The sequence below is a fragment of the Hippopotamus amphibius genome, chromosome 6, assembly GCF_030028045.1.
Source record: "Hippopotamus amphibius kiboko isolate mHipAmp2 chromosome 6, mHipAmp2.hap2, whole genome shotgun sequence".
In the NCBI taxonomy this organism is placed as follows: domain Eukaryota; kingdom Metazoa; phylum Chordata; class Mammalia; order Artiodactyla; family Hippopotamidae; genus Hippopotamus; species Hippopotamus amphibius.
In genome coordinates, this window is record NC_080191.1 from 154,904,010 (window position 1) to 154,930,624 (window position 26,615).

At 34.9% G+C, this 26,615-nt stretch overlaps 1 protein-coding gene across 3 annotated transcripts in view; it reads left to right on the top strand.

Annotated features, from left to right (window-relative positions):
• Positions 1-315: 315 nt before the first annotated feature.
• The window catches only part of MFN1 (mitofusin 1), a 30,885-nt gene continuing 4,585 nt past the window's right edge, over positions 316-26,615 (top strand). Inside the window, exons 1-17 of one of the 3 annotated variants that reach the window (XM_057738174.1) lie at positions 316-419; positions 1,793-1,908; positions 4,417-4,552; positions 5,961-6,123; positions 8,035-8,159; positions 9,424-9,532; positions 11,052-11,159; positions 13,796-13,949; positions 14,068-14,135; positions 19,725-19,846; positions 21,490-21,616; positions 21,808-21,912; positions 22,205-22,307; positions 22,451-22,680; positions 23,896-23,928; positions 24,513-24,665; positions 25,829-26,025. In XM_057738174.1, coding sequence (XP_057594157.1) covers positions 1,797-1,908; positions 4,417-4,552; positions 5,961-6,123; positions 8,035-8,159; positions 9,424-9,532; positions 11,052-11,159; positions 13,796-13,949; positions 14,068-14,135; positions 19,725-19,846; positions 21,490-21,616; positions 21,808-21,912; positions 22,205-22,307; positions 22,451-22,680; positions 23,896-23,928; positions 24,513-24,665; positions 25,829-26,025 — 2,045 coding nt within the window. In that variant the 5' untranslated portion in view covers positions 316-419; positions 1,793-1,796. The remainder of the gene's footprint in view (positions 420-1,792; positions 1,909-4,416; positions 4,553-5,960; positions 6,124-8,034; positions 8,160-9,423; positions 9,533-11,051; positions 11,160-13,795; positions 13,950-14,067; positions 14,136-19,724; positions 19,847-21,489; positions 21,617-21,807; positions 21,913-22,204; positions 22,308-22,450; positions 22,681-23,895; positions 23,929-24,512; positions 24,666-25,828; positions 26,026-26,615) is intronic. The other 2 variants (XM_057738175.1, XM_057738176.1) reach the window with 2 other exon arrangements.

Below are 26,615 nucleotides of genomic sequence, written 5' to 3' on the forward strand. Positions count from 1 at the left end.
TCCTGTTTGGCCACCCAACCCCACCTCATTTCACCTCACCCCTCCTCCTGTTAGCTCTCCCTCACTAAACGAACCACTGGTAGCCAGCTACGCCTAGGCTGGGCAGGGCTTTGGAAACTCTGGAGGGAGAGGGAGGCGAAACAGAAGTTGGGGCTGAAGAGAAAAGCATTTTTCTGGTAGCATTCCCTGCCCGCAACAACTCCTTCCCTCCTGCCCTTCAGAAAAATGGCGCTCGGCGTAGATGCACTTCCGGCTACGGAGCCAAACAAAATCGGGGCGGGCAAGAGACCGGAAGTAACCGCCCTCTTGCCTCTCCTCCCGCCCCCTCCCAGACTCCCAGCCTCTCTCGGGAGAATGAGGCGGCTTGAGGGCTGTGGCTGAGCTGCGGTTGCTGGGTGACAAGTCGGAGCCGGGACAGGGTGAGTGCCAGCTGCCTGGGCCGCGAGCGGGTTCACTTTGCTCGGGTGACCTCCGTCCTGCCGGGGACAGGGGGCGGGGAGTCGTGCGTGGGGCGCTCTGTGACGAGGCGCCGCCGCGGTCCTGCGGAAAAGTAGCGAGCCGGCGGGGTTGCGAGTGGGGCTGGCGGCCCGCGTAGGGCTCGCGAGCCCGGAGCCCGGAGCCCGGAGCCCGGGCCGGGGCCGGCGCTCGCAGGCCGGGGGTGGGGTCTGGCCCCGAGCCCTGCGGGCGGGGCCCCCGCTCCTGGTGTGGAGGACGGGAAAGGCCTTTCTCCAGGGTAGGCGTTCACAACCAGCTGAACCGGGTGGTTACCCTCGCCGCGCTTTCCCGCTTGTCCCCTTCGGTCAGTCATTTCCTGCTCCTTTAGAAAGTTCAGCCTTCCTTATGGCCCCTCTGCTCCGCTTTACACACATGCACAGCACTGTGAGACTGGTGTGTGATCGTTTTTGTTTGGTGTCTTTTCCTGAGAAGCAGCCGCCAAAGATTATTTTTATTAACTTATATTCTTTTAAGTTCTTGGTACTTTGGTTGGAAACGTTAATACTCGCCTTAAGGCTTGCCTCCTTGTTTGTTGTGATGGGAACTATGTCTTTCCTAAACGTTAGTATTGCATTATGATCTTGGAATTTTATTTCCTCACTCTGCATATCCACCTCCACCCACCTGGAGGTCCAGGTTGAGAAACTTAATAATAACTCAAGTTGTTGTTCGCGAACTTGGCTTGATGTCACTTGCCGCCGTGTTCCCTGATGTAGTTAAGAGTCACATGCAGTCATTATTTGGCCAGCAAAGGAAACTAAAGTAGAAATTGCAACCAAGATTTTGGCTAGTAGAATTCACTTATTTTAGTGGAGTATCACCCAAAAATAGTCTTTAATTGTCTGAGTAAAACACTTCGCCCCCACAGACTTCCCTGGTGATCCAGTGATCTTGGAGTGCGAGGGTCGCTGGTTCGATCCCTAGTGGGGGAACTAAGATCCCACATGCCCAGGGGCAACTAAGCCCACTTGCCACAACTGGAGAGAAGCCAACTATAGAGCCCACGTGTGGCAACTATAGAGCCCACTTGGTGCTCTGGAGCCCATGCGCCACAACTTGAGAGAAGTCCGCACCCGGCAAGGAAAGATCCCACGTGCCAGACAAAGACCTGAAGCAGCTGAAAAATAAATAAATATTTTAAAAAATGATTGAAACACTACCCACCCCCCCCAACAGCTATCCAAATGTGTTTTGGAAGTTTGTTTCTTTGGGGAGTTAATGTTGCTGGAAAGTATTGTTAACTCACATGTCTTTAACGTCCAGTTTAATTTGTACTTTTCTGACTTTTTATTTTCAGCATAATGGCAGAAACTGCTTCTCCACTGAAGCACTTTGTGCTGGCTAAGAAGGCAATTACAACCATCTTTGACCAGTTACTGGAGTTTGTTACTGAAGGATCACATTTTGTTGAAGGTTAGTTCTTCTAAGTTTTTAAAATAATTGCTTTTGAAAATATATAAAAGTGCTTTATTCTTTCAGCCTTGGTTACTGAACGTATACAGGGCATTGTGCTATATGCGAGATACCATAACGAATAAAACCCATTTCTGCCCTCCGAAGGAGGAAGATTGAATTATGTTAATAGCAACTAACTATGTGAGGTCCTTTTCTAACTCATTTAATCCTCAAATCAACACTGAGACAGATTTTGATCACACTAATTTTTAAAGTGAAGGAACTAAGGCACAGAAAAGGTAAGCATATCACACAGCTAGTAAATGCCCAGACTGAAAGTCAGGCAGCCCATATTTAGCCATTATACTTATCTTCCTCATCAATTCAGCAGTTAAGCCAAGGTTTCAGACCTATCTTATGTTCTCAAATGAGGCTGGGATGCAGTGGGGAAAGGGCAAAAGGAGTTATCTTGAACAGGGTGTAACTGTTCAAACAAAGGTGGTGAGAATGTCATACTGGGGAATACTACTTTAGAGATAATTGTTGACCTTCAAGGGTACAGTGAACAAGGAGGGATTCTGTAAACTCCTGTGACAGTGGGAAAACATTTGGTAGGTTGGTACAATCAAACTTTTTTCCTTCTCCCTCCTAATTCTCTTTCACCAGATTTTGAGTTCCTTGAAAGTAGGGATCCTGTCCCTACCACCAGGTATGACACAATTCAAGTTTTGCTGTTGAATAAGGAAAAAACATACTGGTTCAGAATCTTAGTTTTCAACTTGGAAAGAATTTGAGCTGACACAGTGACTTTTGAATAATATTTTATTCCAAAAAAGTTGATAGGAAGTGAAAATGAAATTAAATGTAACATCTGTGTATTGAGCATATAATAGATGCTAGGAGCTAGTGAATGGCAGCTTTAGAATCTGAATTCAGCATTACTGTTACCCAAAACTGGGTTCACCTCTTGGTGGGTATCAAGCCAATAGACACAACCAAACCAAAGATCAGGAGAAGGAAGGATTTATTATTTGCAACTGGTAAGGAGAACACTAGGGATCTTTCCTGAGGCGGTGTCTCCTCGAACAGCAAAATTGGGGAAGTTTTAAGCTAAGGGTACATGTGTACTCATGAAGAGGCTTGAGCAGAGGAGGATTCAGCATAGAATTGGAGCAAAAGTCAAGAGTCCAAGTCTTGGTTGACTGAAGTCAGGAGGGTCAACATCATTCTGTTCTCCACCTGGGTGGGGACTTTAGTTCCTGCAGAACTCAAAGATACATATGTGTTTCCCTTGAGGAGGAACTAGGACTTTGCTTTATCACTGCACTCTTGTTTGACTGCCTTTTCTCTGTTGCTGCATTCCTTTGTTCCCTAAAGATCATTGATTACTGAGACCTGTTCAAGGGCAAGCATTACGGCCAGGCTTAGATCACAAAATGGGTTAGGTCAAAATGGATTCTCTTAAGTCAAGAAAGCCATTTCTGGTTCTCTTTCTCCCGGGACCCTCCCTAACCTGCTTATATTACTGGTTCTAAAACCTCAGAAAAAAATGTTGTGAGAAAGAGGCAAAGTAAGTAAATTAGGAAGCACATAGAAGAGCAAGAATCAAATGAAAAACAAAGATGAATGTAATGGTATTTAAGCCAGTCTTGCCTTTATTCACCAAATTGCACATATTTTATTAGTGTACTTGAAAAGTATAATGAATGTAAAGCTTAAGTTTAATTAGATGGTTGGTAAGTTGTGTCAGTATTTATCTCTAATTAGGACCATTTAGATAGTGAAATGAATCTCCATGTTTTCACCTTCAAAATGAGATGATAAAAGTGTGAAAATGTATTTTCCTGAAATATAAACAAAACTGAGCTACTTTTCTACTTTTCGCATCATCTCTTTCCCAGCTACCCCCATCCTTGGAGGAAGAGAGATTGGGCTGGGGTGGGCAGTTACTCCCAAACCTGACTGGTGGGATACAATCCGCAATTCTCTTTTCATGTTAAATGAACTGTCTTGCTCCCCTGCTGTGAAAAGCAGACAGGAAGTAGTAGGACAGCAGGGTCTACCTAGCTTGAAGACTTCCTTGAACCATATCTTTATTTGGAGGGGGGCTTCCCATTCAAACCTCACTCTTAGCATGTGAATCCCTCTTCTCAGTTCAAGATTTGAAGTTCCTGTCAGGATGGAATAATAATAGGTGAATATTAGGTTCTAGTTTCTCTGTTCACAAATGCTTTTTGGTCTTAGGTGGGTATTTTTTATTTTTGAGACTTAGGTGAATAATAAACACCCTTTTGACTGGACCCCTGTAATTTTTAATTATTTTAAATTCTTTGGGGCAGTATTCTTATGCCCCATTGCAATGAGGCATTCACCTTTTACCAAATATTTGGATACCATGCCATTTTTATTTTCAAATGTCATGATAATATAGAACAAACCCAAAATATATGCATATCTTAAGTATTCTGTTTTATAATTAATTTAATCATCTATATTACTTTCTCTAATACCATTTCAATTTTATAGCAACATACAAGAATCCAGAACTTGACCAAGTAGCTACTGAGGATGATCTGATAGAAATACAGAGATATGAAAACAAGCTTTCCATCATTGGTGAGGTGCTGTCTCGGAGACACATGAAAGTGGCATTTTTTGGCAGGTAATCCTTTATTATTTCTTCTCAAGGGTAGTTTCCAGAAATTAGCTTTTCTTGATCATATCCGCAGCTTTGTTTCTGATATTTCAGCAAGTGATATTCCCTTCTCTTCACAACAGTTTCTGCCTGTGTTAAGTATTTAAGCTATTAGCATGTGGAAGAATTTGTTCATTTTAGCTCCTGCTATAAAATAAAGCTTTATGAAGGTCAGTCATATTTTTATTTTTGAAGGATGCTCATCTCTAAGAATTGGCTTCTTAGGCAGTTATAAGAATAGAAAAATTACATAAGTGTAATTTGTGACTTACTTTTAAGTTTCTATTGATAATCAGGTGTGTCTTCCAAAAGGATTTTTAGCTTCATGATTCCCAGAGGGAAAATAAGAAGTGCCATTCCTTAACGAAACTTCTGGAGTGATAGAGTGATTTCTGCCACAGCTCACACATTAAGGACTATTTGTTAACTACCTATGTACCAATCACTCTGTTAGGCACCAGAGATGCAAAGGAAAATGACGAGGCCCACACGTAGTTGTTCAGAAGTTATGTGCTGTGCACCAATAGAAGCATTTATTTACTCACTAACCTTGTAGGCCTTCTAAGCTATTTCCCATCTTTGGGCTTTAGCACTTGCAATTTCCTATGCCTAGAATTCTCTTTGCCTTGTTCTATGTCTGACTCCTCCTTACTCTTCCAATCTCATCCTAAATGCTACTGCAGCAGAAACCTTTCAGGGTCACTCTATCTAAGGTATTCCTTCTCAGTTATTCTCTACTAAAGCACCCTGTTTATGTCCTTGAAAACTTTTCTCAAAGCTCTGTTTTTGTTTGTTTTTTTGTTTTATGTTGTTACCTGCTTCTTCTACTTCACCATATTCTCAGGTCCTTACACAGAGTCTAGTATGAAGTCCATGAAAGAGGTTAGGGTGGAGTAGGAGTGGGAGGAAAGAGGCCTCCTGGAGAAATGATGACTCAGTTGTCCTACTTCAGAAGGAAAAACAGGAATGAGCTTTGCTTGTGAAAAAGGTCCAGCCCAGATTTAAAGGGATGGGATATTAGACCATATCTTGTGATGGGAAGACTATGATGGAAAGAGTGGGCTGTGATTTCAGATTGACTCAAGAAGCAAGAAAGAAAGGGTAAGGAAGGATAGCTTTTTGGGAAAGATAGGATTTGTTTTCTTCTATTTTTTCTGAAATGTACATTGTTAATAGTTATGTAAATCAAGTTGGTCAACTTTTTCATAAAAATGTACTCTGATGAAATTTTTTATAAAATTTGTATTCTAAAAAAGTTGGCCTTTGACCAACTTTTTCAGAACGCAAATTTTATAAAAAAGCTATCCTTCCTTACCCTTTCTTTCTTGCTTCTTGAGTCAATGTTTTGTCATGATTTTGTGTATTCATTCTTCAGGACAAGCAGTGGGAAGAGCTCTGTAATCAATGCCATGTTGTGGGATAAAGTCCTCCCTAGTGGAATTGGCCATACAACCAATTGCTTCCTGAGTGTTGAAGGAACCGATGGAGATAAAGCCTATCTCATGACAGAAGGGTCAGATGAAAAAAAGAGTGTGAAGGTATACTATTTGATCTTTAGCAAGATAATGTACCTGAAATAATGTCCTTAGCTTGCCCTTTAAAAAATTTTTTACAAGATGTCTGCATTGCTAGAGATGAAAGAACCATTAGTATTTCTATTCATAGCTTTTAAATCCATCACTAATATTTTGAATTTTCTAAAATTCTTTTGCTTCAGAGCTAAGTTACTGAAAGAATAAAACCTGTCCTCAACTAAATGGAAGTAGATTAGAATTAAAAGTTTATAAAATTTTTAAAGTAGTGTTCCCAGTGAAAACATTATTGAAGTGCGTTGTCGCTGTTTAATCCCAAATCTTGTCTTTCTAAAGAAAACTTTGTTTAAAAAATTGGGCTTTGGAATCTGTTTTTGGCACGTCTGTGCCTTTGAAAACTGTTTTTGCCTTTGGGCAATTTGGTAAGCATATTCATTAGTAAATGTTATAGCTTTATGAGACAAAGGTCAGTGGTAGTCCTCTACCTTTCATAAATTCCTTAAGGAGTTCAGTGGCACTAGATTTTTTTAGCCAAACGAAAAGAAAAAGCAATTAGGATGCAAGATGTTTACTCTGTAATGAAAGCAATTGGTAAAGACACTGCTTCTCACTGTGTTCACTCTCTTAAGTTGTAAGATCTCTCCTACAGATGCAAAAGTTCAGTGTGTGAAGATCCATGCTGTTTTAGTTTTGGCTAAACTGTAGGTGAATTCATAGGTCTAGTCCTGTGAGTTTGCAGTTTGCTCAGAGCAGGCAACTCATTCTGTCTAATACACTTCAGATTACTTATGAGCAATAAATGAGATGATATTTATGAAAATATCTTTCAAGCTTTTAACCCATACAAACGAAGGAATTTATTTTGTAATCACTAATTTTGTAATCAAGATAAGTAGCAGGCACTATTCTAAATACTTGTAATAACTCAAACCTCACCATAACTGTCAGATGAGTGCTTTTATTATCTTAATTTTGTAGGTAAAGTATCAGGATTTTAATACAAGTTTATAACTATTAAAAAGTTTATGAGAGCAAGCAGAAAACCCCTACGTAGCATTGTCACTGTGGAGATTCACGTCAAGCCTGATCAGGACTATTGTGCCCATTTGAAAATAGATGTTTCCCTTTAAAATTTCATACAAATCACAAAAGAACCATAGAAGTATATGTGATGCCCTTTCCTTGATTATTAATTTTGTCTTAAGCCTTTTGTACTTAATTGGATGTTTAACACATACATGAAAGATAATAAACTATGTCAGAAGTCATCTTGAGAAATATAAGTATTTTAGGAAATTTAAATGGAATGAAAAGGCAGTCACTGATATAAAGCAGCCTTTTGTGAATAAATAACTGCCTAGTAATGTTCCTTTATTTTTCCCTGTTATTACTAACCAATAAACTCATTTTAGAAAAGTGAGAAAATACAATTAGGCAAAAAGAAGAGACTCCAAAACTCTCACACTTCCAAAACCTGTGGAAATTCTTTGGTATAGAGTTAAACTGATAGTTCTCTATTTTTAAAACAAGGTGGTTTTATATCATATATGCTATTTTCTGATTTGCTTTTTTTCTCTTAATATATTGTGCATTTCTTTTCATACATGCAATATCAATTTCAGGAGTTGCATGGGATTCCACTGCCAGAGTTCCAGTTGTTGGGCATTTAGAATGTTTCCAGCCCAGATTATTTTTGCAGAATGGTATGAGTAAACCAATTCAAGGGTACCCTTTTTTTTCCCTACTTGGTATTTTTAAACCTCAGGTTTCTCAAAATTGCTCAGGTGGTTTTATTTCAAATGATTTAAATTTCTGCTTTTTCTACATTTTGCAAAAAAAAATGTACCAAATCATAATATTTTAAATTTTTATTGAATTTTGTTACGAGTTTTATTTTTTCTTTCCTTCCCACTTTAGACAGTTAATCAGCTGGCCCATGCCCTTCATATGGACAAAGACTTGAAAGCTGGCTGTCTTGTACATGTGTTTTGGCCAAAGGCAAAATGTGCCCTCTTGAGAGATGACCTGGTTTTAGTGGATAGGTAAAATTACATATGAGTTGTTTTCTCATTGTAAAAGTTTCATTTAATAGAAATGCTGCTTGCTTTTAGGATGTGGTACATAAAAATTTTAAATGTTCAATTGCTGCTTTGTTCTCCTTTGCTAGATTGTAATGGAACTGATAAAGTATTATTTTTTTGTTTTTTAATGGTTACATAAAAGTGCCAATTTATCAGTCTAATTCTATTACAGAAAATTTCAAGAATTGCCATTTTTTTCTCTAGACTGACTTTGTAGTTTTGATAACTGGTTGGGCCTTAGAGGTTGTCTAATTCTAGATACCTAGATATATATAGGTATAAATAGATATTATTTTTAATCAGTAATCATTCTTGAGACCTAGTTTCCCACAATAATTGCTTGTCAGTTCGTATAGCTTTTCATTGTTCAAGAATTAATCGAATGCTTTTGTAATTTATTCCCAGCTCTTCTGATTAACCTGCATTTAATATGTTTTTTTAAAAATCATCATACTACACTGGTGCTTAATAAAATGGTAATGGATATCTGTTTTAGCAGAGTCCTTAACCAAGAAAAGTAGTTAAATGATTTTTTTAAATTGTGGTGTGCTCTTTTGTTTTCTTCAGTTAAAATTTCAGTGTTCTGTGGAAATCTTTTTTTTTTTGGATGAGGGTCTTCCCTTTTGATTGAAAGAGAGTTTCAGGTAATCAACAGACTAGCTCAGATGAGAGAAGAAGGTGCTTGGGAAATAAAAATATTTGGTTTAAATATAATATTAACTAATTAATTTTTCTTTATTTCATGACCAGACTGTATCCATGACCCCAACCTGTTAACTTGCCAGTTTGTCACAGGATAGATACATCAAGCCAATGTATAGACAGTTGGACTGTACTTTTTATAGTATAGATTGTATGTTAGCCTAGATTTTTTTCCCAGTGCTTATTTTTAGCCTTCCAAAGCATAAAGATTTAAAATCATGGAGTTTTCTCTCTTTAATAAATAAAACTTTTTTTTAGCATTTGTTAAGTTGTCAATTGGATAAGCTCTGGGAGTTGTCAGCAGAATAAAAGTATATAAAGCACAAATTCTCAGCTTTCCACAACTGCTGTCTTATAGGTGAGAAAGTAATTTAAATCTTCTAGGCTTCAGACAGATAACTGGTAGAAATCATGTCCTTTAGACTTCAACTAATTCTTAAAAGTTAAAAAAAAGTTCTCTCTCTGTAATCTAAATTTTCTTTTTAAAGAAAATGTAATATAATTCTTATTTTATTCCCATTAGTCCAGGTACAGATGTCACTACAGAGCTGGATAGCTGGATTGATAAGTTTTGCTTAGATGCTGATGTTTTCGTTTTGGTTGCAAATTCTGAATCAACTCTAATGAACACGGTAGGATCTAATTATTTTGTTAGAGTGATAGTAAATGAAATGGTGTCCATTTTAATTATGAAAAGTGAGGGAAATCCAAGTCATGGGTTAGAAAGAAGCTCTAATATCAGGGATGGATGAAGGGGTTTGTGTTTCTGTGGGACTGGAAGGGCTGATTCTGGTTTGGCTTTAGCTTCTAGTGAATATTTGAGTTCAAGGTGTGATACGTGTGTGTTGTTGACATTCACTGTTGTTATTTACAAGTGTCTGAAGGAACAGACACCAGAATTGATAGGCTGTTTATTTAAGGCTTTTGAATAAAGTATAACACTCTCACCTTACCTCCCTATCTGGCAGGCAGGGCTTTTCCGACTTTGAGTCATGTCAGCCTTTTCTAGCTTTATCTGTGTACACTGTAGGTTTCAGCTTACCTCTGTACACTCTAAGGTGCTGTCAAACATAGAAGATTATTTATCCGGAATGTCTAGAGCCACTCTTTTTTTTGTTTTGTTTTGTTTTGTTTTGTTTGTTTGTTTGTTTTTTGTAGCACACGGGCTTAGTTGCTCCGTGGCATGTGGAATCTTCCCAGGGCAGGGCTCGAACCTGTGTCCCCTGCATTGGCAGGCGGATTCTTTACCACTGAGCCACGTAGGAAGTCCTAGAGCCACTCTTATTTCAGATAAACTTTCCAGAGTTTGGATATCTAATATCCACAGCTGTAGTATAATTTTAAAAAATTGTTATTCATCAAAAGCATATAAATGGCCAAACCCCATTAAAACCTAGGTGTTACTAGTAAGACGTGTTTTGTCATCGTGTTATTAGTGTTTATATGGCCCAGTCTGTATCACATTACCATGTTGCTGTGACAACACTGAAAGTTGTTTACGACCTGTTTAAAATAAGGACATGTTTAAAATCTGTTTTAGAGCAACTGCATTATTTAGGTGTTGGATAAACAAACTGATACACATCCTGACTTTGTGCACAGTTCTTTGTGCACAGTTCTTCCCCCTCCCAATTTTTAGTCCTGCAAAGAGCCCTGTTAGTACTTTCAGCCCCATCTTTATCACCTCTTCCTTCTTTATGGAGCGTTTCCTAATTTCAGTTGGATATTTATAGTATTTATGGCATTTACCTTTATTGTTTATTATGATGTGTTGTACATGTCTTACATTTTTATTTACTTAATCTAAATCTTCATCAAGATTTGAGGTAGCTTTTTGAAAATGTGGACTATCATATCTAGCTGTATCTTTTATGTCCTGCATATAGTAGAAGCAGATAAATATTGCTTCAGTTGAATTTCAAAAAAGACTCATGGGAGGAATAGGAAAATCTTAACTTTTGCATTCTTATATTTTAATTTGTCATCTTTGAAAGTTCAATGCTCAGAGTGCTTTTGGACCTTTATCAATGGGTGTTATCACTGTTGTTAAATGGTTTAAACTTTGAGATTCAAGTGAAATTTCAAGTATAAATGTAAAAATAAAGTAGCTTTAGAAATTGAACATACTGTTGGATATTTGATGTTTTTCAGGAAAAACAGTTTTTTCACAAGGTAAATGAGAGACTTTCCAAGCCTAATATTTTTATTCTGAATAATCGTTGGGATGCTTCTGCATCAGAGCCAGAATATATGGAAGATGTAAGTTATTTTTTTCTCGTAAGTTTTGAAATACAGTCCTATGTACATTGTTATCTGAAGAAACAGTGCACCTCATAGAACATCGTAAACAGCTATTCTCTTACTTGAGAAAAGAATATAGAAAACCACAAGTAGATATGTGATAGAGACAGAGTTACGCTACTTTGAAGAAAAGTTATGTTATAAAAGTACTATCTAATCATTTTAGATCTTGAAACATCCTTTTTGTTTTATTTTAATTCTCTAAGACAGGAAAGTGTACAAATCATGTGTCCAGTTTAGTGAATTTTACAAATTTGACCCCTGTGTAAGGATCCAGATCAAGAAGCATTCGGATCAAGATGCAGAACATTCCAGCACCCCAGTATCCCCTGTTTCCAGCCTGTATCCTCCCACCCAAGGATAACCACTTATCATGTCTTCTGATACCCTAGATTAATTTTTCTGGTTGTTCAACCTTATGTAATGGAATCACATAGTATCTGCTTCTGTGTCAGGTTTCTTTTACTCAACATTACATTTGTAATATGTCTCCATACTGTTGTGGATAGAATGAAGTGCATTCTCATTGCTGTGTGGTATTTCATCCTATGAATAACAGTTGATCTGTTCATTCTGATAGTGATGGACATTTGGATAAATTTTCTGTTTTTAGCTATTACAAATAATGCTGCTGTGCATATTCTTGTATATGTCTTTTTGGTGCACATTGGTGTATGTTTCTGTTGAGTGTATACCAGTGGTTCTCAGTGTGAGCGGCTGGGTGATTTTGGCCCCCAGGGAATATTTTGATTGCCACAACTGGGGGTGTGTGCTCTTGGCATCGAGTCGGTAGAGGCTAGTGATACTGTTAAACATCCTGTAACACAGAACAGCTCCTGCCCCCAAACCAAAGTTTTATCTGACTCAAAATGTCAGTAACGGGACTTCCCTGGTGGTCCAGTGATTAAGAATCCAGCTTCCAATGCAGGGGACGTGCGTTTGATCCCTGGCCAGGGAACTAAGATCCCAAATGCTGCGGGGCAGTGAAGCCTGTGCTCCACAGCTACTGAGCCTGTGCACTCTAGAGCCCTTGTACAACAACTAGAGAAGCCCGCCTACTGGAATGAAAGATCCCACATGTCACAACCAAAACCTGTTGCAGCCAAATAAATATTTTAAAAAATACATCAATAACGTAGAAATCAGTAATCCATGGGTATAATCTAGGAGTAGAATTGCTGGATTATAGGTTAAGAACATGGTGGGGTGTTTTTTTGTTTGTATGTTTGTTTTTTGTCCATGTGTCTTACGGGATCTTAGTTCTCTGACCAGGGACTGAACCTGTGCCCTTGGCAGTGAAATTGAGGAGTCCTAACCACTGGACTGCCAGGGAATTCCCAACCATATGCTGTTTTAATAAGTACAGCCCAAGAGTTTTCTGAAGTGCTTTATATTCCCACCACCAGATTGAGACTTCCATGTGATTTACATCCTTGCCAAAACTTGGTATTTTTTTTTTTTCATTTTAGTCATGCTGGTGGTTTTAGAAACTTCATTTTAAAAAGGATAGAGAATCTGGCATTTGGTTTACAAATAATATTTAATTTGCTTGATACTACTTTTTTCTGATTTTAATAGTAGTATGTGTTTATTGTTAAAAAAAGAAAAACTTGGAAAATACAATAGAAAATAAAATTTACACTGTCCCATCACTGTACACATGTTAGATTATTTGCTTTCATTCTTCCCCCCACTCCCCAAATTGAAATTTTGCTTAATATGAAGCTTAATATCTTGCTATTAACTCTTGCTTTATAATCATACTCTTTCAAATCAGGGTCTCATTTAATCATCAGAGAATTAGGAAATATCACCCACAGATTGTTCTTCTCCATGCCTGTTTAGCCTAATTTTATTAAATTTTCCTATTTAGATCTCTTAACATGGAGATCTCTTGTCATAGCCATAATGCTAAGGGCTGGTACTAAACCCTGACTTCTAATTCTTATTCCTAATTTAAACACCCAAGTGCTGTTGTTAAACCTAACATTAGAGCAGTAATCCCTAGCTAATGCATTCTCCTCAATTTTAATTCCCAGTGTTTTTTAGAAGAAAAATATGCCATTTATGTTCTGATTTCAAAATAAACATAACTTCATTATAGCAAATTTATTGTGGCACTTAATTTCTGATTTTAAAGGTATTAATAGCTTCATAGTAGAAAATTTGGAAAATAAGAAAAGCTTAATGAAGAAATTAAAATGCCACCCATTTTTGTGGGTGTTGCCTGCACCTGTTAATTTACATAAATATATATACACATCATATATCCTTAATACAGAATTAGGAACCTTTACCCATGCCATTAAGTACGAATGTTTGTCTACAGTATGTTTCTTAATGGTTGTGTAGTATTTGATGGTCCATTAGAATTTTAAATTAAATGTTCAAGGAAGAATCATTGAGAGGAAGATTTCCTGTTAGCAAGTACCTAATAAACTACATATATTAGAATTTTTGGATTTTTTAAGTATAAGGCAACTGTTACTATATAATGTAATAATAATTTCACTATAAATGGAGTTTAGTATACACCTATTACTGTTATATTTGTTTAATTATTAGAATTCTTTTAATACCCTGTTTTTCTCTAGGTACGCAGACAGCACATGGAAAGATGCCTACATTTCTTGGTGGAGGAGCTCAAAGTTGTGGATCCTTTAGAAGCACGGAATCGTATCTTTTTTGTTTCCGCAAAGGAAGTTCTTAGTGCTAGAAAGCACAAAGCACAGGGCATGCCAGAAGGTGGTATGTGTTATAGATTTCCTTTAGAACTACAAATAGGAGATTATAAAGATAGCATGCTAGAAATCTTATCTTGCTATATTATATATTATGTTTTAAAATCTTCACTTAAATATTACAGGTGGGGCACTTGCAGAAGGATTTCAGGCAAGATTACAGGAGTTTCAGAATTTTGAACAAATCTTTGAGGTAGGAATTTTGTGAATATAGCGACTAATATAAAACCGTAGCATTGGTTGGAGAGTGATCATAATCTTCTGTTTTCACTACTTATCTTTGTCAGTAACCTTTGGTGTTATTTAGTGTAGCTTCTGACACAGCACGTGAAATGAGGAAAGCTAGAAGAAACAAGTCCCTGCAGAATGGATGACCCGTAAGAATGGAGAATTAAAGATTGTAATTTCTTCTTATTCTTTTTCTTTAATATATTTGTATTTAAATGAGACACTTTTCTAAAATTTTGTTGTGCAATGAGTAAAATACTCTATATTCAGTAGTTGGGGACAAGGTTAAAGAAATGTAATTGCTGTTGGAATGGACAGTGGAGCAAAATGAAGATCTTTTTTCTTTTGATAGAACATAATTCATGTAATTGAACAAAAGTTACATTCTAAACAGTATTGTCACTTGTTAATTCTTCACATTTTATGCCAAATGTCCTGAACAAACAAATGAATACAAAAATAATTAAGATACAGGTCCTGTACTTTAGGAATCGAAACTACTGAGGTACATGAATAGATAATGTCTGTGCAGCACTGGGGAGGGAAGATACTCTTATGTTTTGATGTAGGTGTTTTATTCAGAGACATTAAAACATCCTACATTGACTGAAAAATTCTTTAGCTGCTAATCTTCTTGACTCTCATTTAACTCTGTCTAGTGCTTATTAGACTGCATATCTCTTCACCCCTAGATGAACACAAAAACTTCAGAACTGAAAAAAACTTCTGTCTGTAATTATTCTTTCTTATAAGTAGTAACTTTTAATAGTAAGGACAGAAATGTTAAATGTACTTGGCAGAATTTTTAAAATTAACTGTGTGCTCGCTATCCCCTATTTTTAATTTGGTGAGAGGGAGAAAGACCAGTAGGTAGATAAAGTGTTTAAGAAAACCCACTCTCTGCTATCTTGGTAAGATGTTTCTGATTGTTCCCCTGGGATATCAGCAGGTGTCTTGTCAAGCTGAGCCATAGGATATATGATATCTCGGTTACTCAGACCATTGTTTATCTTCTTTCCCTTTTGCTTTCACAAGAGATTCAATGCTATCCTCAGTCTTACCAGTTACAATCATTTCATCCATGGGGAAAATATTGGGGAGAGTGTCTATTGTTATTTCCCTTGTCTTTTCTTATTTATTGAGCTTTTCTTTGTGTGTGTGTGTGTTTCTCATTGATTTCTCCTACTAAATCATGTAGTGTTCAGTTATACATTTATACCTCTTTCATATTATTCCTGGTACAGCATTTGCTTTCCCAGAATATCTCCTTGAAGAGGTGGGAATGAGAAGAATAAAAGATGTGCTGTAGAGCACTGGTTCCCAAACCCAGCTGATGATGGGAAGCACAAGAGGTACTTTAGAGAACTGCAGACTCCTGACCTATTGCAGAGACTAATCCAGTAAGGCTAGAATAGACCTAGGAACCTGTTATATATTTAAAGCAAGTGATTGCAATGATTGGGCAGACTTAGGAACTATTCTTTTTAATGTTTTTAGAAGAAACTTGGCATTTTGCTTTTTTATTATAAAATTTCATTTGGGAATCTAAAAATTATATATGGAAAAAACTGAGTAAGAGCTTTTACATGAAGTTGTGGAGAATGTCGGGCTTTAGAGATTGAAGTTTTTGTTGAAAACTATGATAGATATAAAATGAGAATCAGCTAGAAATTATTTGAATTTACCTAAAGAAATAATCAGATGGCAAAAAATTTTGTCTGGATGGACAAACCTATTTTCAGTAATTACATTGACAACTCTTTTCAACTTTTGGCCAGAGGTGAAACTTATAATTTAATTTTGGTAATTTATGATTTCTTATAAATTGGTGCATTTCTGAGAATTTAGAATTTAGTACAAAATTGTTTAAAAAATGTTTCTGTTCCTTTTCTATATCTATATCTATATATATCTATATGTAGATATAGATAAAGAATACAAGAAATACATATATTTTAAACCATAATTGGATTAGCCAGTGATCTGATTGCTTTCCTGTATCCTCCAAAGACCTTGGTTAATTTATCAGTTGATAGTAGCATATTTTGGTTTTTATTACTAAATTCTATGTTAGTCTTTGCACAAAGTTTCTTTTTGCTTTCATTATATAAGTAGAATAGTTTTGTTTTGTTTTTTTGCTTTTTCGTCTTTAAGAAAGAATTTAGGCCTATGAATTTCTGAGTGTAGCTTTGGGCATATTCCATAGGTTTCAGTATCCAGTTTCATTGTTGATTTTTAATTATAGTTTTTTGGCATTTCCTAGTCAATACAGGAGTTAGTAAAATTCAGATGTTTTGATTCTTCTCATCTCTTTTCTTGATTTTTTTGCATTGTAATCACAAAATGTGGCCTTTATACACATTTTCTGTGTTTTTAGAATTTTTTTGCATGTGTAATCTTATAAGATGATTTTTGTGTAAAGAAAAACTGTACCAAGTTCATCATTTTATCTAATAGCCTGATCTTTGCCATGGACCTCTTGAGATTCATTTGGTTTAAAAGAAGCTGAATATTATGAACATTCAGGGTACCAAGTTAAATTAAGGCTTAGAAATTAATAAAATCAATCAAGAAAATCTGCGTTAATTCTACTAATATGTTTTCTTGTTTTCAGCCTATAGTTGGACAGATGTATATTCTGAAGGCAGTTTAGAAATCTAAATTTTTTTGCCCAAATATTTGGCCATTAACTATTCTTAATAGTTTTGATTGTATGATGGAAAAGAGGTATAAAATAACTTTTCTCTGAAATGTCAGTGAATGTGTTATAAAGGACATTCCTGGGACAACTGGTAAAATTTGAAAATGGACTGTATGTTAGGTTAATAGTATATCCCAGTGATAAAAGTTCTGAATGCAGTAATTGTTTTGTGATTGTATAGGAAAATGTCTCAGTTCTTAGGAGATACATGCTAATGTATTTAGTAGTAAGGCTGTGGTGATTACAATGAATTGTCAAATTGTTCAGCAGGAAAGAGTATATACAGGTATGTATAAAGATACATGAATATCTATATAGACATATATAGATCTGCATGGAGAGAGAGAAGGAAAGGTAAACAAGCTGAATGTTAACATTTGGTGTATTTACTTGAAAGGTATACTGTATTTTGGTGTTCTTTCTTGCACTTTTCCTGTCAGTTTAAAATATTTCAAAATAATTTGTTGGGAGTGGTAAATAGCATGTTATTGGGTATTAGGGGTCTTTTATCAGGGACACGACAAGTTTGTTTTATGTTTTAATTACACATAAATATTAATATTTACAAATTTGTAACTACATATGACTAAATTGTCACCTGTCTTCTGTAGATGTTACTAGAAAATCGGAAGATCTTAATTGAGATGAGATTATTGTTTTGGTTCTAAATCTTTAATAAGTTTTAAAACAGTCTGCAAGATACTCGGACAAGATGGAATTTAAATTGTCTGGTGTAGTATTTTAAACGTCTCCTTAGAAAATTAGAGTTCCTGATAAAATAAGTCTGGGAACTGCTACATGCTATATATGTCCCCCATGGAGATTCATAAGCATATTAGTTTATAAAGGGCTCTGAGAAGTGGTTCAGTAAAGAAACTTTATTTAAATTAGCATTCTCTATACTTTGTTTGGAATAGAGTATTCCTTTTGCAGTTGACTTTTGATATTTTTCTGATCAGTTGGGAACGTCAATGTGGAATACTTTTTAATTAGAAAAAGATTGCCTTTCTTCTTTATATTTATTCACCATTGTATATTTTTGAATCAAGGAGTAACTTGTATATTGCCTGATAACTTTTGGAGATCTTTTCTTTTCCTCTAGTCTAGCTCTAATACTGTGCTGTTATTTACAAATTTGGGGTCTTCATTGCTGATATCTAGATCTGCTTCATCGAGGAACATAGAATTTCTTTTAACTTTTTTTTCTTTTAAAAATATTTTTGTTCTTTTATTATAGTTTTTGTGAAGATTAATTTGGCAATTTATAAGACAGTTATTGAAAGTAAAATCAAAGCTTTGTTTTGATCATTAAAAAATAAGCAGTTTGCACTTTAAATGTTTAACTTAATATTGTGTAGTTATTGGTGACTTTTGTCATGTACAGAACAGGAAAACTGTAACTAATTATAACAAATCTCCTCAGGATTGGTGATAATTGAGTGATGGATAAATAAGCTTGACAGTGAGCAGAAGTGAGACTGCAATGAGAAAAAGTCATGGGCTCTGAGTGAAGGCTTAAACTGTCAACTAAATGAATTATCTCATGTACCCTGTAGCTAAAGAAATGAATCTGTTTTGTTTTCCGTACCTCAGACAAAATAGAGAGAATTTAAAAGTCTCTTCTGTCTTAGCGAAATAATGATTTTAGAGATGTGAAGGCTAAGCGTAGATTATAAATAGAACACTGAATAAATATATAATATACTAATGATTTCACAATTACAAATACAGTGCTAGAGTATTACATGACTACCTTAAGTTCAAGATGAATTCATGGAAATATTGGAGGGTTGGAGGGTATATCCCTAATTTTTAAAGATTTTATTATAAAAAAATAAACATGGTCTTCTACAAAACATCTATTGTGGGTCTTGATGTTGTGACCCACATGAGTGTTCTTGATAGCATTTCTGTGTACTTCCAGTTGTTTTCAAATGTTATGTCAGTACAGAATTTGATTTTCTGTGAAGTAAAAGTGAAAGGCCAATTTTAATTTAATAATGTTGCAAGCATTTAAATGGTGAATCACAGTAAATGTTTTAAATAACAAGTAGTATGCACATATATTTGAAATTGAAACAGAAGTTCACAAAAGAAACATCCTTCATCATATGTGATGCATTCTGATGTATTCTCCTCTATATAAACAACACTTGTCATGAAACACTAATTGATTTGTAAAACTATTAGTGAGTTATGAGCTGCAGTTAGCTTGAAAGTAAAACATGAGATAAGGCAACATTCTGACCTGTATGTACACACTATAGTCCAATGACAGTAATGGGATTATCTTAGAAATAGCTATAAATATTTTTCTATAAACAATATATTACTCAGATTGCTTTTCAGTTTGTTCAAGCTTTAATCTATAAAAGCCCTTTTTACTAATTTTATGTGAATCATATTCAACTAATTTTTTTCAGTGTAGTATTCTATTTCATGGCTTAATTAAGAACTTTGTGAGGTTTTTGATTGCAAATAGGAGAAAAATCAAGATAGATGGACTAAAAGTAGATTAAAGGTGATCCACATAAAATTAGTAATTATAATAGGAAAGCTTTAATATTGAAAATAGTACCCTTTTAAATTTATTTTTTAAAATAATGTAGTCAAAGAACCATTGCACATTACTGTGTAAAATTACACAAAGCTATGAACTTGCTGTTAAAGCCTTTTAAGTTTTTGACCCCTTTTTTTTAACCTTTATAATTTTAAGTTGTGTTTATCATCCATTTATTTTCTCTCCTTATGTCTGTTTTGGTTAATGTTACAAACGGCAAGTTTTTGTGTTTAAATTCCTGAAAATGTTGGGATGGAATTACAGTAATGTGTTATGGCTTGGGCCCCTCGCAGGAGTGTATCTCGCAGTCAGCAGTGAAAACAAAGTTTGAACAGCACACTATCAGAGCTAAACAGATACTAGAAACTGTGAAAAACATAATGGATTCAATAAACGTGGCAGCAGCAGAGAAAAGGTATGAATTCATTTTATTGCAAAATGAAAATTTTTGTGTCAATATGACTAAAAGGTTTAAATTTTTTATATTATTAAATACATTTCACACTAACATCAACCTTGTAGGTTTAGCTGGTGCCCACTTGCATGTTTTTTAATGAATATTTGAAACTAAATATTTTTTTATAACCTTGAACAAACATCATTTACATTCCCTGGGTTTCAGTATTCTCATGTGTGAGCTGTGATTTTAAAATGTTCAGCGCTTTAAAATATCTTTAAAGCAGTGAAAGAACCATTTCTTCTAGCAGAATTTCTCGAAGAAGTCCAAAACAGGTGACCCTCTTTTTTACATTCAACCCATCACTCATCTTTCATGTATTCATATGTTGAAACCTTGAAATCACTTTTATGCCAGTTGTGGATTTATATCAGCTAGTAAACAAACCAGGTGATACTGCCTGCCAGCCAGAAAGTGAATGTGGTAAGCATTACTCTATATGCCATACTGTATTGCCTCATCTTATTCCATTTATCACCTTATGGTGATGAAAATGAATACACGAAAGGGCCAGCGCTAGGGGAGGAAAAGGGTAGTTGTCACAATCCTGGTGTACCTGAAAACAGAGGTCAAGATGTTCTTAGATGTTACAAGCAGAATGATATTAAGCCTCAGTTGGACCTCTCAGTGGGCTTAAGCCAATTAATGGAAAGATATAAAGCATCTAAGATTGATTCCAAGATGACATAAAATTGGAAATTCTAAGTGTATTTGATCTTGCTGAGACCAGAACTCCACTCATACCTAGGTCTGTTGCCTAATTTTAATGCTTTTGCAGGAATGCATTATGTACAACATTAGAGAATTTGCAACATATGAAACACAAGGGTCAGAACCCAGATTCTGATTTCTGGCCCTGTACACACTGTTTCTGTATAATGAGCTAAGTTGCTTTGTCATGGTAGCCAAAGTAAGTATTGGTCCACTGGATTGACCTTAATTTTTATAAAAATATAAAGCATTGAAATAAACCTAGCACAAAAAAAATGATTTGAGGATGGTTTGTATAATATCTTGGGAACTCTTTTAGCTAAAGATGATCTTAAAAGGATCTCAGGCTTTTGTTTTCCTGTATCATCCAGAGGTTGACAAATTTTAACAGATAGTGAATATTCTAGGCTTTGTGGGCCTTACTGTCTCTTTTGCAACTACTCACTTCTGCAGTTTTAGAGCAAAAGCAGCCATATACACAAAGGTACATGAATGCATGTGGCTATGTTCTGAGAAAATTTCAGCAAAAACTAGCAGATGGCTGGATTGCGCTTGCAGGGTGCTATTTACTGGCCCCTGTTTAATAAGTAGATTCGATATTAGTTCTGTCTTGAATGTTCATCTATTAAATGGGTGGAGATATAGCATCCTTATTAATCCCTTGTGGGATTCAGGTACCATAAGAGCAGAGAGACAGTAGTTTATATCCAATCATTGGTAAAACATTTTGTAAGGGAAATATTATTTGAATCCTTTTTGATGTTGAAATACAAGATTTTTTTTTCCTTCTATCATGCTAACATGGTTCAGTATATAAGTGAGTGCTTATACTTAATTTCCTTGGGACTTTAATATACCATGAATATTAATTACTCTTCATACTATAATAGGATTTATTCAATAGAAGAGAGGGAAGACCAAATTGATAGACTGGATTTTATCCGAAACCAGATGAACCTTTTAACACTGGATGTTAAGAAGAAAATCAAGGAGGTTACAGAGGAGGTTGCAAATAAGGTGAGTAACACTAGCTTTGTGATTATAATATCTGGGAATGGAAATACTTTTGATGATGCTAAAAATGTTATCTGTTACCTTAAAAGAATATTTAAGTTTTTTTCAATTTAATTTTTTTAAGTAGTTGGTAATCTTTTAAATTTTTAATTAAAAAATTAAATTTTTTAATTCTGATTTTTTTATATTTTCAGGTTTCGTGTGCAATGACAGATGAAATTTGTCGACTCTCTGTTTTGGTTGATGAATTTTGTTCTGAGTTTCATCCTACTCCAAGTGTATTGAAAGTATATAAAAATGTAAGTTAAATTGTAGTTTAATGTTATTCAGAGACAATTTTCTTATTCTGACTCTTATTCCACTCTTTAGTGGGTTGGCCATTTTAGTGTCTTTATGGCAGTCAGGTACAAGATTAAACTATTACATCTCCTGTGCACTCTTGTAATAAATGTAAACTATAAAGTACACAGAAAAATTATCATCTTACAAAAGAATAAGATCATTTTACTGTTTACTGCTTTTTTAACATTTTTATAAAATCTGCATATATTCTAGAGGAAAAATAATGTACACACTTATCATTGTTAACAGGAGTTAAATAAGCACATAGAAGATGGAATGGGAAGAAATTTGGCTGATCGGTGCACCAATGAAGTCAATGCTTCAATGCTTCAATCCCAGCAAGAAATTATTGGTAATATTTATGTCTGCAAGTTGGGGTGTAGTCTTTTTCTTTATTTCATTGATAAAAGATTTGTTATTATAAAATCCTTTAGATATTTTATAAAATAATATTTACTGTTGTTAACTGTGAAATCATAATTTGGTTCTTTCTAGAAAATTTGAAGCCATTACTTCCAGCTGGTATACAGAATAAATTACATACATTGATTCCTTGCAAGAAATTTGATCTCAGCTATGACTTAAATTGCCACAAGTTATGTTCAGATTTTCAAGAGGATATTGTATTTCATTTTTCCTTGGGCTGGTCTTCCCTTGTCCATCGTTTCTTGGGCCCTACAAATGCGCAGCGGGTGCTTCTAGGATTATCAGAGCCTATCTTTCAGGTATATATATATATATATATATATATTTTTTTTTTTTTAGTAGGCTTTTTATTAGGTGGTTATTGTTGTACTATACAGGTATGTATCTGATTCTACCAGTTGAGAGTCTTTTTTTATTTTGTTTGTGTGATTTTCCCTACAGAACCAGCTGTGTCAGATTTGCTTATTTGCAAGCTGATATTTATGATGTAGAGCCATTTCTGAATTGGGTATACTATGTATACTAATCCCCAAATTTTCATTCACTACTGTTGTAGGTTCTACATTCACTTTTGAAACTCTATTTTGTAACTTTTCTTATCTTAAAAGTTTTTGTTTCTAGAGTTAAGAAAAATTGGAGTAAATATAATCATTTTTAAAGACTTTTAAAAATTTATCAATTCAGTAATTTTTCAGAAAACTTATGGAGTTGTAAAACCTTTGCCACAATCCAGTTTTAGAACATTTGTCACCCCAAAGGATACCCTGTGCCAATTTGCAGTCAGTTGTCATTTCCACCTTCAGCCCTACTGCTAGTCAGTTTTCTCTAGCTATCATTTTTGCTCTTCTGGACATTTCCTGTCAATGGAATCATACAAAATGTGGCCTTTTGTGACTGGCTACTTTCATTTAGCATAATGTTCTCATGGTTTGTCATCATGGTATGTGAATGTTGTAGCATATATCAATACTCCATTTCTTTTTTATGGCTGAATAATATCCCATTATGGATACCACACATTTTCTTTATACATTCATCAATTGATGGACATTAGAGTTGGTTGTACTTTTTGGCTATTATGAATAATGATATAAACACTCATATACTGTTTTTATGTGGACATCTGTTTTCATTTCTCTTGAGTATATACCTAGGAGTGAAATTGCTGGGCCACAATGGTAACTCCATGTTTAACTTTCTGAGGAGTTGCCAAGCTGTGTTCCAAAGCAGCTGCACCATTTTACATTCCCACCAGCAGTGTTTTAAGGTTCTCTTTCTCCACATTCTCATCAAGATTTGTTATCGTCTGTCTTTTTTATTATGGCAGATGTGAAGTTATACCTCATTGTAGTTTTGTTATGTATTTCCTTAATGACTGATGATTTTGAACATCTTTTCATGTGTTTATTCATGTATCTTATTTTGTAACATGTCTATTCAAATAAATTGCCCATGTTTTAATTAGGTTATTTGGCTTCTTATTGACTTGTAGGAATTCTTTATATATATTCCAGATACAAGTCTTTATCAAGATACATGATTTCCAAGTATGTATGTTTTTCTAGTCTGTAGCTTGCCTTTTAATTTTCTTATGGTATATTTTGAAGTATAAAAGGTTTTAATTTTGTTTTTATTATATATTTTTTAATTTTTAATTTTTATTTTTTTTGGCCCCACGGTTTGTGGAATCTTAGTTCCCCAACCAAGGATTGAACATGCACTCTTGGCAGTGAAAGCTCTTGGCAGTGAAAGCATGTAGTCCTAATCATTGGACTGCCAGGGAATTCCCAAGGTTTTAATTTTGAAGTCCAATTTTTTTTTAAAGGATTGTACTTTTGGTGTGAAAAAAAATTTTATATGTAGTTTTAATTTCACTTGAGAGTTGAGGGCCTACTGTTTTAGGTAGACTCGTATGTTATGAAAATTCCTCATGTCATCAGTCTATGTTATAGGAGATAATTTGCAGGCCATTTTTATTGTCTTCATGTATTTATGGTAAACTCATTAATTGGAGTCATCCTTCTTGTAGATTGTAATTTTAAAAGGGAATACAGTAGAACTTTGTAAATGTAACTATTCCATTTGTTTAATTAAATTAATCCTTTTGCGCCCGCCCCCCCCACCTTATTAGCTCCCCAGATCTTTAGCTTCTACTCCCACTGCTCCTACCAATCCAGCAACGCCAGATAACGCATCGCAGGAAGAACTCATGGTTACCTTAATAACAGCATTAGCTTCTCTTACATCTAGAACTTCTATGGGCGTCATTGTTGTTGGAGGAGTGGTAAGAAACAGTTTTTTTGTTTTTTTGGTTTTTTTTTGAGAAACTGTATTTTTTAGTGTAATTAAAATTGAGGTTTTTGCAAAGCTATCTGCTACATCAGGGAAAAAATATACTTACTTCTGTTTCCAGGATCAATAAGATGTAGGTTAAATTAGTGAATTGGGTTTCACAAGTCTAATTTTAAAATTTTTTAAATATTTATTTCTAAATTGAAATATAATTGACAAAATTTATTAGTTTTAGGTGTACAATATGATGTAATATATATATATTTTGAAATGATTACCACAGCATAAGTTTTTGAACAAGGCTTCCTATTTTTACATCGTAGCACACGAAGAAACAGTACTTGTACATTGGAATAACAGGAATGATCCAGGTCCCTTATCTAGCCTTCTCCAAATACCAAAGAGATCTGCCTTAAAGTATTAATATTATTTTTTGCAGTAGTTCTTATATGCTAAATTTTTTTTTTTCATATCATTAACAGCATAGGTTTCCTTGTTTGGTTTTTTTGTTTGGTTTTTTCTTTTTTTTTTTTAATTGACATCGTTGATTTACAATGTTGTGTTTCAGGTGTGCAGCAAAGTGATTCCATTTTTTATATATATATGTGTGTGTGTATATATATATTCTTTTTCAGATTCTTTTCCCTTATAGGTTATTACAGAATACTGAGTATAGTTTTCTGTGCTATATGGTAGGTCCTTGTTGGTTATCTTTTCCACACCTTGCGGCATGTGGGATCTTAGTTCCCCAACCAGGGACTGAACCCCTGCCCTCCTGCAGTGGAAGCGTGGAGTCTTACTTAAGCACTGGACCACCAGGAAAGTTCCAGTTATCTATTTTATATATAGTTTGTTTTGGTTTAAAACCTTTGACCTAAAAAAAATTAATATCCCTTTTTGAGATACATTGAATCAACTTACCAAATGCCTTGCAGGTTATAAAAGTTCTTGCTTGATATTTATGTGCTGCTCCTTTTTTCAGCTTGATTTCTGATAATTCCATATTTTCTCATAGAGAAGGAATGTACAGTTTTAAAAAATGGATCTGACTCAAAGATCTGTAGGGAGCCAATGAGTTTTCTAAAATGCCTTTTAGTTACAATTTCCCTAGTGATGTTTTTCTTTCTCAAAGTAAGCTGTGAACTTATTTTACAGATTTGGAAAACTGTAGGCTGGAAACTCATATCTGTTTCATTAAGTATGTATGGAGCTTTGTATCTTTATGAAAGGCTGACTTGGACCACCCGTGCCAAGGAGAGAGCCTTTAAACAGCAATTTGTGAATTATGCAACTGAAAAACTGCAAATGATTGTGAGCTTCACAAGTGCCAACTGCAGCCATCAAGTACAACAGTAAGTTGATTCATTTTTTTGTTTGTTTTAAAGTTTTACTGAAGTAGGATGTACATGCAGAAATGCATGAATAAGAGTGCAGCTCAAAGAATTATCACAACATGAACACATTTTATAGTTACCACCAAAGTGGAAAAAACAGAATGATACCATACAAGTGGGCTCAAAATGCATGGTGGTGAACGTAATTTATTTTACTATTACAGCCCAGATTTATAAGTTTAAAGGCATGATTTTTTAAAACTCAAGGTAATTTTATTATAATAATAAATACCTGGGTCCACTGAGTTTCTTTTATGTATCTTAAATATTTTTCATTGATTTAGTAAAAATATATAGAACTTCAGTCAAATCAATGCATAATATTCTATATTAGGGTGCTATTGAGAGCTGAATTAGAAAGTTTTCTGAGCTAAAGATGATTGCAATTTAATAGAAGAAACAACATGTACGTAATTAGAATAAAAGGTGAAAAGTGAAAAGTAATGAGAGCTTTGTAGTGTGAGGCTCTAGAATCTTAAATCATGAAGGAGAGTGGATCAGTAAAGGGTTCCTAGAAAAGAGGTAGCCTGAGATTTGAACATGCAGAA